The sequence below is a fragment of the Phyllopteryx taeniolatus genome, chromosome 16, assembly GCF_024500385.1.
Source record: "Phyllopteryx taeniolatus isolate TA_2022b chromosome 16, UOR_Ptae_1.2, whole genome shotgun sequence".
Classification (NCBI taxonomy): Eukaryota; Metazoa; Chordata; class Actinopteri; order Syngnathiformes; family Syngnathidae; genus Phyllopteryx; species Phyllopteryx taeniolatus.
In genome coordinates this window covers 15,986,150-15,998,203 of record NC_084517.1, presented here as the reverse complement: position 1 = coordinate 15,998,203, position 12,054 = coordinate 15,986,150, and the positions used below count along the sequence as shown (strand labels likewise).

The 12,054-nt window shown below is 43.7% G+C and overlaps 2 protein-coding genes across 5 annotated transcripts; both read right to left on the bottom strand.

The window, feature by feature from the left end:
- Positions 1-52: 52 nt before the first annotated feature.
- On the bottom strand, positions 53-7,316 carry LOC133466362 (cytosolic 5'-nucleotidase 3-like). Of its 4 annotated transcripts, none has more exons than XM_061749969.1 (9): positions 7,187-7,316; positions 6,493-6,591; positions 5,309-5,378; positions 5,182-5,228; positions 4,830-4,915; positions 4,648-4,737; positions 3,407-3,569; positions 1,581-1,845; positions 53-420 (listed from the first exon to the last, which is right to left on the bottom strand). In XM_061749969.1, the coding sequence occupies exons 2-9, from the start codon at positions 6,559-6,561 to the stop codon at positions 293-295; spliced, it is 918 nt and encodes a 305-aa protein (XP_061605953.1). In that variant the 5' UTR covers positions 6,562-6,591; positions 7,187-7,316; the 3' UTR covers positions 53-292. The 4 variants fall into 4 exon arrangements, with proteins under 4 accessions (XP_061605953.1, XP_061605952.1, XP_061605954.1 ...); XM_061749968.1 differs by lacking the exon at positions 7,187-7,316 and adding an exon at positions 6,948-7,107; XM_061749970.1 differs by lacking the exon at positions 7,187-7,316 and adding an exon at positions 6,948-7,107 and having other exon boundaries at positions 1,645-1,845.
- Positions 7,317-8,056: 740 nt separating this feature from the next.
- klhl11 (kelch-like family member 11) lies at positions 8,057-12,032 on the bottom strand. Its single transcript, XM_061749962.1, has 3 exons — positions 11,803-12,032; positions 11,049-11,569; positions 8,057-10,894 (listed from the first exon to the last, which is right to left on the bottom strand). The coding sequence occupies exons 1-3, from the start codon at positions 11,851-11,853 to the stop codon at positions 9,310-9,312; spliced, it is 2,157 nt and encodes a 718-aa protein (XP_061605946.1). The 5' UTR covers positions 11,854-12,032; the 3' UTR covers positions 8,057-9,309.
- Positions 12,033-12,054: the final 22 nt, after the last annotated feature.

Genomic DNA, 12,054 nt, shown 5'->3' with positions numbered 1-12,054 from the left:
ATTTTGTGAGAAATAATATTTTTTAAACAAAGATGTGTTCTCTGTACAGAGGTGACAAAATGACAGCACATTTTATTTGAGGTTGGTAACACTGTGTACAGTACAGAACTGAAACGAATAGGAGAGACCTCCTTACAAAGCAGAAAACAACAAAATGTGCCTGGCATTTTCTCTTAAGTAGCGCCATATTAGCGCTTATGAAGTGTATCGTGTGTTAACAAAAAGGAAGGAGCGTGTGGACATTATGACTTTTAGTAAAAAAAAAAAAAAAAAAGGAGTGTCCAATGTGTGCCTAAATATAAAGTGGGGTCACTTGTTCCCAGTGAGGTAGAGCAGCACAGCGTTGGCCACGTCCAGGGTCTCGTCCTTCAACAGCACGATATCGTACGAGTCCAAGTAGGACTGCTTCCTCTCCTCCACCTACACACCAACAGTTAACAAACAAACACGATACCACCCCGCAAAATAAAAGCAGTAAGTTCACAAAGATCACACATTTGTGGTGAACTTTTTCATTAATACTAGTATTAATTGAGATGCGGCATCTGTAAAGCTGATGTGCTATGCCTCAGTTAGTGATCCAGGCCTTCATTCAATTTGTCGCGGTCAAAAACAAAAGATAAGGATCTTCAAATTTGCTGACTTAATTTTTAGTGAGTGTTTTTTTTTAATTAGCCATTGATTTTCTTGCATAAATATTTTTTTTTAAACTGTGAAAATAGTTTTATTGATTATTTTGTGTGGAGAAAAATCATAAATGAAACAATAAGGATTTTGTTTTCTTGGATTAGAAAAAAATGGCGATACAAGTTTTTTCCATATGATTTTTTTTTTATTTGGCTCAAAAAATAATAATTCAGAGCTACTTTTGGTTCTTTTTATTTTATGGGAAAAAAATGACATTTTTGCGGAGATTTTTTGGTTAGGAGGTACAGTTTTTTTAACCTAATTTTTAAAATAAAACAGATAATTGTTTTCAAAATGTTCTTGGTTTACAATCTTTTTAAATCAGATTAGATAATTTAAAAAATGGGTATTAACTTTTTAAAATAAGTTTCTCTTAGTAAATTCCAAACAAAATGTGTGGATTTTTAAAAAGATTTCTATCCAATTTTGGGGGCCGTAAAAAGTAAACATTTTGAAGCTGTTACAACAGACATGCCAAAGTTAGATATGATTTTAAAGATATATTGAAATACTGTATAACAAGTATATTTTGGCAACATGGCATCTGTAAAGCTGATGTCCATTTTAAATATTTTTTTTTTAAATAAAATTTTCACTCAACAAATTTTAATGGATAAATAAAATATATATTTATAAAAAAAATAATTTGATGTATGCCTTTTTTTTTTGCACATTGTTGATATAATTTGTTTTATATAGTCATTATAAACATTTTGAGTAGTGTGAAGAAAAGTACAAACCGACAATTAAAACAATAACAGATAGAGATATAGTGGTATTTGATACTAAAAATGCAGTGGTCCAAATAAAAGTTTTGGATCCAAATCTCCTTAATTGCCTTACCTGAATAAATAAAATTGAAATAAAATAAAGGCCTTGTGATGAATACGTGCCTGATTCTGGGCGGTTCACTAAAAGCAGATTTCGCAATGAGATTTTTTTTCTCTCTGGCACCACCTTGTCGTTGAGGAAGCCGATCTTGAGGACGTTCTCCATGTCGTGCACGCCGTCGGCCATGGTCAGGTCGCCGAGGGAGTCTCCCAGCAGGAGCACGTTGGGTCGGGCTCGCAGCTCCTGGAAGTGACCCGTGTTGAGCAGGGCGCCCTCCCGTTTGTTGTAGATGTGGATCAGCTCGCCCTTGAAGGCCCTCAGCACCCCCTGGGAGCACAGGTAGGAGGGAGGAAGCCAAATGTAGGTCTCAGTCTGAACCTTCAAGTTTCAAACAAGTCCCAAGTTACTGTGACAAATTTCAAGTCGAGTCAAGTCATCACGAGTCATACAATCTTGCTCTGTCACAACAAATATGGTTTATTCTCATAGAATTTCATCAATAACGGTAAAGACATACCACACTGTATTTCCTTCAGAACATGAATTTGAATTATTGGCAGTTGTAATTATTTAACAAGTACTAAATGTTTATATTTTTAATGCCAAAATGTCTTTACTGTTATTTGTCCCAAATGTAGTTTCATGGTTTGCAACAAATTTAATTAAGGATTTTTTCTTTTTTTTTTTCTTTATGACAACGCAAATGAATCTTAGTGTCTTCAGAGTTCCTTTTGTTTGGTACTCGTACAAATGGTGTTTGTCACTCAAGCTGTATTCGCTGTTAAAGCTTCTGGAGAGTCTCGTTATGTTGTTGCAATACACCACAGGGATCTGTGAGCTGAAGTGCCACGATGAGGCAGCCATATTGCATTGACTGAAAAATAAACGGCATTATTTCTGAGATATGAATGACAATGGATGAAATTGTGAATTTTATTTTTTTTGTAATTTAATTTTTTTACCCTTACTACCATTGTATAGTCAAGAGCATAATCAGTTAAATGAGTAGTTAGGATGATGTATACACTTGTATCTGCAGCGTTTGAATGACAGCGCAAGTAAATTGTGAAAATCACATGATTTTTATGAAGCTGTTCATGTCTTTGCCGATATACAAGTAGTATATTGCAGTGGGCAACTACTGTTCACTCTATCAATAAGGATTGCCTTTACTATGAATGCCTACAATTTTAAATCATCAATACCTTTTTGAAAATAGGACTTCAAGCGTGGCTGTTTCAGTATGGAAGACATTTGCCCATGTCAGCGTCTTTACCGTTATTGATCAAATGATATGAAAATGACCCATATTGGAGTGACATTTGGACTCATCATAACACACACAAAAGTATATTTACACCAATAAAAGTTGGAAATAACAAACAGAGAGTATGAAATTCAATGAATATACAACAGTGACTTGTATTACAAAATGTATTCAACTAATGGAATATTAAAGTGAGTAGTAAACATTATCCATGACATCAAAATCTGGCCACCTTCAAAGACTTATGGCAAAAATCTCCATTCCGTCTTAGCCCTCTTTACTTTAACCCAATCACTCATTCGGATGGTCCATTTAAGAACCACTAACTCGGTTTATAGTGAGAAAAAAATGACAATTGTCGTCTTTATTATGACATGAAAGGTTTCATATGCTGTGGTGACCATATTAAAAACCTACATAGTTTTATATTACAAAAAATGTTTTCTCTCAAGAACGAAACAATTGCAACACCGGCTGTAAACACAAGACTGAATGTAACGTAACGTGATTCCAAGTCAAGTCGAGTCTTTCATACGTGTGAGTCCGAGTCCGCCACACCTGCCTGGAAGTGTACGTGACATCGTCGTCATCACCTCTGAAGGAGAGAAATGCCATACTCACGGACTGGTCAAAGTCCATGTAGTTGGAGAAGACCTTGACGTTGGGGTGGAAGACTCCGGCCTGGCGGATGACCTCCTCCAGGATGTCTCCGATGCCGGCGGAGAAGATGAGCAGCGGGATGCTGTGCTGGTGCAGCTGCGAAAAGAACAGCTGGTAGCCCTCCCTGCAACGGTGGACCACATTCGCGTCAGCCACGCCGACTTAGCGTCAAACATTTTCGGAAACCCTGAGAATACTTGACACGTGCGCAAATGGGTGCTTCGAGCTGTTTAATGCCACTCCGAGTTGAACTTTACTGTCAAACTGATGATAAAACAAACTGCATTGCAACTTATGTACTTAAAACAACCACATCACTTTGAATGTCCACTAGCTTAATACTAACAAATAATGGAAAACACCATAGATGGGCTAACGAATAGCATCTATGTGGCGACGTTATAACGCTTCATTTCAAAAGCAAACGGTGCAACAACACACGCAGACAGAAAATAATACTCCATATATTCTTTAGCCCCTGTGCAAAAATTATTAATATTACCACAGCTTACTGAGTCGCTTAATTCTGAAACTCTTCTTCGTTGATGTCTGAATGTAGCCAAGGTGCGGGGCTGGAACGGATTAATGGCAATTTCCGTTCATTTCGGTGGGGAAAGACGATTTGAGATACCGGTATTTTGAGTTACGAGCACAGTCCCGAAACGAATTAAACTCATAAATCAAGGCATCACTGACTTTGTTTTTTTGCTCAAAACGACAAGGAAATAACCATATTTGGTAACACGAATCAAAATGGACACCATATGATTTCTCTCAACCTGCTGTTACTGATTTTGTTATTAAAAAATATTGTATAAAAAAAACAATCAAGATTTTTAAATAAAAGTGAATAATCAAATAAAATAATAAAATAAAAACCAATTTTCAAAGATTGAATGGAAAGAATATTTGTTTTTTTAAATCAAATTTTATTTTAAAGGAAAAAAAAAAAGCTTCCTCTATACTAAATGACATTAAAATATATATTAGCATCTACTAATGTTGATGACAGCACAACTGAAATTGCAAACAATTACATGTCAAATAAATAAATTAACATACTTTTAAATAATATACATATTGTTTAAACCAGTTGATGATAAAATTATTTGAATCATATAATACAAATATGTACAATAAAATGGATATCTAATAAATGTGGTTAAAAAGGAATATGTGGCAGGTGTAAGCGTGCGTGTGACCTGAGCTTGGCATCGGACTCGCGCACCACCGCGGCCAGCAGGTCCTTCCTGATGTTCTGCTGCACCAGCAGCTCGTGCGCTTTGGTCCACCTTTTGGTCACAAACACACGGACGCGACATGAGCGCATTTTCGCCACATGAAAACTCCGCGCGGACATTTTGCGGAGGAGCGAGCGGCTCACCACTCCACCATGAGTGGCAGCTTCTCGGCGATGGAGCGCGACGAGTCGATCTCGATGGGGTAGTACGTGTTCAACAGATCCTTCAACTGAAGCCATAGTAACACTGCTGAACATCTTTTTACACTTGCGTGACAGTTAGGAATGTTCCAAAAAAAAAAAAAGGGAGATGCATAAAAGTCATAATATCACTTTGGCATTTTACGATTAACAGCAGTTACCTTATTTTTAGACTTGTTGACAGTTAACAGTTTTATTTTTTTCTTGCATTAACTGTAAAATGTGATTCTGTATTTTATATGCAATATGTATAACTTTTAACTATGTGCGAATTTAAAGTTGGCTTTCTACACACCTGTCCTTTGCATTCTTGAGAGATTAGCTTGCTGTTGTCGAGAATATCTGCGCACAAATGAATGAAACACATTATTACGCAGCTCATCAACATTTAGCTTTCATATATCTGTAACATGTATACTTACTGTGACAGGTGGGGCATCGTTTGCCATTAAACGCAAATCTCGTGAGAGTCATGTCAAAGTCCGAGATAACCTATAAAAAAAAAGACAGTTAACGCACGTTGCGTCAGCAGCGGAATATTGCGGGGAAAAGAAAGAAAGAATCACGGAATTAAATACAAATTCAATTTACATTTAAAAGATGGAATACAATCAAACATTAGACTGAAGATTGTAGTTAGGCATACACTCTGTTAAAACATTTTTTTTAGAAATTTCAGTACAGTATTTTTTTTTAAGTGCAATTCAGTTGTGTTTAATTTTTAAGTACAATGAATTGCATTTGACACCTCACAATATAAATCAACAAAAACAAGACGGAGCAAGGACTTTTGATGGCAAAATCCGAATATATTTAGAGATATACAACGAAGAAACAAGCCGTGAACGACGCCGACTCGACACATGGTTTGAGTTGAACGTCAGTGGCCTCTTTACATGCCGTTCTTCATTCACTTTATGAACTATGAAACTTTATATGCTCAGTGTACATTCAAACTGTGCATATTTTTATAGTGACGTAACAATAATACATATACTTGGTTTAGTGCATACTATTGATAGAAATGTGTATAACTAAATATAGATACTATTTATGGAGTTTTTTTAAATTAATTTCCGCAGTCTCTCCATGTCCATTCTCAACTGCGTGTGACATCTGAACCCTTTGCACCAAGCTGACACGAAAGCATCGTAGCGAGTGACGCGCATATGCCAGTTCTTGTCAAATTCGGCTTTGTGGCACGAATAGCAGCGCGGTGGAAATTGTGGCGAGCACTTCTACCTCACAGTCAGGAGATCCAGGTTTGAATTTTTGTCCTCCGAGTCTGCAGTGAAGCTAACAGACTTGCTTTTGCTATGTGCGAGGAGGCAAGCGTACCAGGAGAAAACATACAAACGCCACACAGGAAGGCCGGAGCCCACATTTGAAACATCCTCAGGGCAGTATTGTGCTGCCTATCCATTTTGTATTCCTTTAACAATGGTCCTTATTGTGATTGGACTATTTTGTGTGTGTGTTTTTAATAGTAAGCAAGACATGAGGGAAAAAAACCCTCCAAACTTCGGTCGAGGTCCGAATTGTATTGGATGGCATCAGATTTGATTGACAGGTGTACCTAATGTTGTGTCCGGTGCTGCTGTCTGACCTGTAACGTGTTTGAACCCGCCTTCAGCATGGACTGCAGAATCTCCTGGACTCTCTGGGGGTCCCTCATACACACCGAGGGATTGGACAGCTCGGAAATCTGAAGAGGAAAACAATAAATACAATTTTGGGGGGGATTACTGGCGACAGAAAACGGTTACTTCCTCATCCAAACGACAAACTCGGCCGAACTGGACGTGAGTTAGTTCGTGGCCAAATAAACACAATGTTACAGTGTTATCTCACAGGATAAAGCGATAGGAATAAAACAATTCCTTCGAGAACTATCGGAATGAAGTGTTCGGTCCTACAGTGACACGTTAAATCGCGTTTTAGCCTTACGACAAGCAATTAGCTCGAGGCTAGCTTACGACGCGAGGCTAGCTCGAGTGCGGGAGCCACATTCTTTCCGGGCGCCAAAGGGTCACCCCGTAAAACATTTTGGGATTAAATTACCATTCCACAAAATGATGTGTCGACGACCGACACGGTTTATTGAAATAGAACGTGTGGAATAGTTTTTCCTCGGCTGTTATATTGTCCACTGTCAGGGCGACTTGAGTTGCCTTCGAGAATTCTATACAGTGTAGTAATGTTGACGCTTCGTACGCCAGTTCACTTTTGCGAATGTAAAATGAGATGCTATATCACATGACACAAAAACAGTGAGTGAAAGGGGTTTTGTCAATACTGACTGGTTGCCTGATAAAACGTTGCTTTTGACGACATGTCTGACGATGGAGCTCAGATGCGAGGATTTACGAGCCCGTGAGCTGCCCCTGAAAGCAGCACGGCTACTTGCGTAACCCCATGTGTGCGCCGCTGCTATGGGAAACAACACGTCATAGGTTTCCGTTTCTTCCAAATTATGGCAGCAGCTATCCAAAAGGAGCGGAGTTTGGATGTGCTCTGGCACCCTTTGTCAATTAACATGATGTTGGCTGTTATTAATTCAACTATCAATGCGGGAATAGTATCAATAAACAAGTCAAATAGAGGGCCCATTTACATGTACAGTGAGGACTTTTACTTTCAACCTTTTAATAGACCTACACATTACCACCAACATGTTTCTAAGAGTAGCATATGAATTGTGTTTGCTGGAGTAAGTCAAGCAATAACAAGACCTCCTTTACTGGTTAGCTTGTGTTTTATAAATTCAACTTGACTAAACAGGAAAACACACATGCAGCCATGACACTGTCACTTTCTTCCAACAACGTTGCTAATCTTAGCTCCTACCCCAAATACAGAGATCTTCGAATAACGAAAATGTCATATTTCGGTGACATCGAAAGATCTTAGCGTCTCCACAAGGGGGCGCAAATGCCCCATACAAACACCAACGATGTGCAGGTAATGATAATAAAACATTTCATGTAGCATTTTTCATGGGGCGGGCGCCAGAAACGTCACCCCAGTCGCACTTATTGCACATACCAGAAAGCAATTGACATTTATTGGCTTTCTGAGAGATCGTCATATAAACTTTGCTATTTTTTTTCAAATCTCTGGAGGGAAGCACACACAAAGCACTGAAAAATCAGCAGAGGAGGAACGAAAACTTGAGTTTGCAATTTGCTGTATTTTATTTCAAGTGGAACCATATTTCAGAAACCAAACAAAATGCAGCGGCAACTTAAAACCCCTTAAGACTAACAAATGATGGGAACAAAAGTGCTCTTTTGGCGCAAAAGGAATGACTGGCTTTGTAAGACAGAAAGATAACTGGAATGCCTTCATTGCATCTTTCAGGGAAATTAACAAATACAGCGAGTACATTGCCGAGTTTGTCTCAGGTGGGGAATGAACGATGTCTCATTAGTGCATCTGTTATAGTGGAGGCTGCACAGAAGCGGTTATGGCACTCGAAGAGTTGACACACTTGCATGAACAGGGATTGTCACAGTGTTTACAAATGGAACAAAGCTACAGAGCAGTCAAATATATATCTATATAAACAGCTTTATGTTATTTATATACAGACACATAAACATCTCATCAGGATATTATTTCGTTGTTGCCGCTCTAATTAACATACATTCGGTGCATCTCTTCACAAAACACATACATACATACGATTCATGGCTTACGAAAAGAAGTGGCCGACACCACAACACAGCTCAGCGTTCAGTTTGGTCAGAACAAGGCGTTGGTCCACTGCAGCATGTTACGAATGAATGAAATGAATAAATGGATGGCGCAGTCCTGGCTGGTGATTTAAGGATAGAGACTGTTCCATGCGGGCGAGCTCACAAGACGACTTCAGAAGCAGAATTTTAATAAAGCCGCATTTCCACCGCGCAGTACGCTTCGGTCCGGTTTCAGCGTTTCCACTGTAAAAAAAACAAACAAACAAAATATTTGCCTAACTTTTCAATACCCTTTCCTGGGCCTACCCTTTCCAGCATTACGTTTTGCGGCAATATTCTCCTATCACAAACTTTACCGTACTATTCTGTCCAGTCTTGTCCCGTCCTGCGTGGTCCTACCAGAGTGTAACACTGCCTTTCCAGTCTACATAAAGAAGAAAAACTCCTAAATAAAAAAAAAAATAAAAAAATCCATCGAATGCGAGGAGAGCCATTTAACAAATGGAAACGCACAGGAAATGAATTACGGATCCGAACCGTCCCGTTTGGTGGAAAAGTGGTTGGAATGAGTCACTTGTGTGTTACAATTATGAAATGCAATATTCTGTCCTTTTCACATATTGATAAACTTATTCAACGGAATGCAAACCAACTAATGGAAACCAATCTGAACCGCACCACTTGGTGGAAACGCAGTTGGAACGAGTCCGCAGACGATCGAGAGCTCAGCACTCGATCTGTGACTGCAGCTGCCGGCGCAGGGTGAGCGTGCGGCGGTGCAGCTGCTGCATCTGCTGCATGCGGTCTCGTTGGCGCGCCAGGTTCTGCGGCATGGGGTAGCGCTGGCAGCCGTACAGGAAGCGGTAGGGCACGCGCACGTGGCAGGCGGTAGCGCGGCACCGCGGCTGCGGCATGGGCGGCAGCAGCATCCAGCGCCTGCGCTCGGCGCAGTAGCGGTACGCCTCCTTGCGGTACTGCTTGTCCACGTCGTCGCTATTCTTCCAGCCGCCGATGATGAAGACGTCGTCGTCGAAGTGGCAGATGGCGGCGCCCTCGATGCTGGTCACCTCGGGCGGCAGACTCTCCAGGATCTCGTCGGGGACACGGGCGCTGATCTTCTGCCGGGCCACCTCATCCCGCACGCTGTAGCTCTTGGGGCAGCAAGAGGCCGTGTGGTAGAAGTTGGTGGCGGCCACGGCCATCTGGAAGACGCAGTAGTTGTCGATGAGGGGTAGCGAGTCCACGTCCTGCCACTGGTGGCTGTCCGTGTCGTAGCGGGTGGTCACCGTCTTCAGCCCGTCGTCTTTGTCCGTGTCGACGGGCGTGCGCGCCGTCACGTACACGTAGCGGTCTTCCACGCTCACCGCCTTCACGTCGCGCAGGATCTTGGGCGCCGACTCCAGGTTGTGCCATTTGTCCTGCTCGGGCTCGTACACACTGACATCCTTGAAGCCTGGGCTGAAGTTGCCGTGGCCGCCGATGCTGTACAGGATGTCCTTGATGCAGGTGAGACCGAAGGAGTGCTTGCGGGTGGTCAGGTTGCTCACCTGCTCCCAGGTGTTGCAGTTGGGGTTGTAGCGCTCCACCGTCTTGGCGAAGCCCGGCTCCATAGAGCCGGCCACATAGACGTGCGAGTCGGTGGCGGCGATCGCGTGGCCGTCCAGGTGGTTGTGGATGTGCGGCAGGTTGACCCAGCGGTCCTCATAGATGAAGTAGCCCACGCACTCGCTCAAGTAGTCCCCGCCCTCCGACACGCCACCCACCACCATGATGACGTCCATGTTCTGGCCGAAGCGCGGCTGGAAAGACACCACGTACGAGGACCACAGCTCCAGGTCGGCCAACTTGAAGTTCTCAAAGCGGATGGCGTAACCCTCCACTGCCTCCGACACCAGCCGCATGCACGCCTCGTTGGCCGCCACCATCCGCTCGTTCTTCACCACCCGCGTCAGGTAGGTGGGCTTAATCTGGGGCAGCCTGAGCAGGCGGAAGAGCTCCTCGAAGTAGCCGCCGCGCTCCTCGGGAAGCTTCTGCACCCACTTGACCACCGCCTCAAAGAGCACCTCCTCGGAGTCCACCGTGATCTCGGCGTCCGACAGCCAGTTGCGCACCAGATGGAAGGGCAGCGTGTAGAACTCTTCGTCCTGGATCACCTTGTGGAAGTTGCGGCGGATCATGTCAGCCGCCCGCAGGGCCAGCTGGTCCAGCGTGTACATGTGCGCCAGGCTGTGCACCGCCACGCAGTTGGTCAGGCTCAGCTTCTTCTTCAGGAACTCGCCGCAGAAGTCCTTCAACTGCACCAGTAGGAACCTGAAAATTAAAGAGGCAGGAGGTCATGGGCAGGGTACTTCTCGTATCTCTTCTTCTCTTCTTTTACAGTTATTGGAACACCTGATTTCCAATTCTTTGTATGGGTGAGCAAATACTTTGGCAATATAGTGAATAGATGTGCACAAAATAGTACCTGTCAGCCAGCTCCAGGACTTCATGCACATTGCAGGTGCTGACACGAATCTCCCCGGTGTACATGTATTGGATGACGCTCTCCACCGTCTCGGGATCGGGTCCCATCTCCGAGCTCCACTCCTTCATGTCAACGCGGCCGGACAGCGACTCGGAGAACTGTCCGCCCAGCAGCGGCGTGAAGTAGTCCGTGGCGGCTGCCAGCACCGAGCGGTGGGCCGCGAACTCGCACGTCTGAACGCCGCCGGCCGCGGCGCCGCTGCTGAAGGCGAGCGTGACGTCGCAGAACATGCCTTGCTTGCGCTGCTCGTTCTGCCGCCGCGACAGCTCCGAGCAGTGGGAGGACGACGCGAAGTCCTCGGCCTCTTCCGCGTCGCCGTCCGCGGCCAGTGAGCTCGGGGTGCCGCAAACGCCGCCGCCGCTACTCCCACCACTGCCGCCGCTGCTGCTGCTATTACCACCACTACTACTACTACTCCGGGCCGAGTCCTCCGGGTTGGGGGCCGCCGCTGCCATTCTGCTCTACGGTAAGCAGAGGAAGGGGACAAGCACAAAGGGAGGCAAGTGGTCAAATCGGGCGACTTCAGACACACGTTAAGGAGTCACAACCGAGGCGCCACATTGAAGCACTCGCTCTTCCATCTGCGGAAGTCGGCCACAGCGGGGACACTACGAAGCTAGCTCACACTTGCTTGACTAGCTCTAAAATCACCCCATGTAATTGTTCGACCCCGTATTATGCGCGCGAACTATACCTTAGGAACAGTACTAATATTTCTTGTCAGCCATTGAACGTTCACGAGCATAACCGTAAATTGGGCGCCGCCTCACTCAGTGTGAGCATTAGCTGCCCCTGCTGCTGCTGCTGACAGAAAGTGACTTGCGCAGTGGGAGATTGGCGTCATCGCGTGTGACGTCGGGGCGGATTACCGCCTAGTAAATTGGACCCGGGAATTCCTTTTTGCATTCCCCCCCCCCCCCCCCCTAATCCAACCGTTTATTTTACA

Coding starts and splice junctions, on each gene's coding strand:
- klhl11 (XM_061749962.1), bottom strand. CDS start 11,853: ATGCTCGTGAACGTTCAATGGCTGACAAGAAATATTAGTACTGTTCCT. Junction 11,570..11,802: donor ATATTAGTACTGTTCCTAAG/GTATAGTTCGCG, acceptor TGCTTACCGTAG/AGCAGAATGGCAGCGGCGGC. Junction 10,895..11,048: donor GTCCTGGAGCTGGCTGACAG/GTACTATTTTGT, acceptor TTTAATTTTCAG/GTTCCTACTGGTGCAGTTGA.
- LOC133466362 (XM_061749968.1), bottom strand. Junction 5,229..5,308: donor ACGATGCCCCACCTGTCACA/GTAAGTATACAT, acceptor ATTTGTGCGCAG/ATATTCTCGACAACAGCAAG. Junction 1,846..3,406: donor ACATGGACTTTGACCAGTCC/GTGAGTATGGCA, acceptor CTGTGCTCCCAG/GGGGTGCTGAGGGCCTTCAA.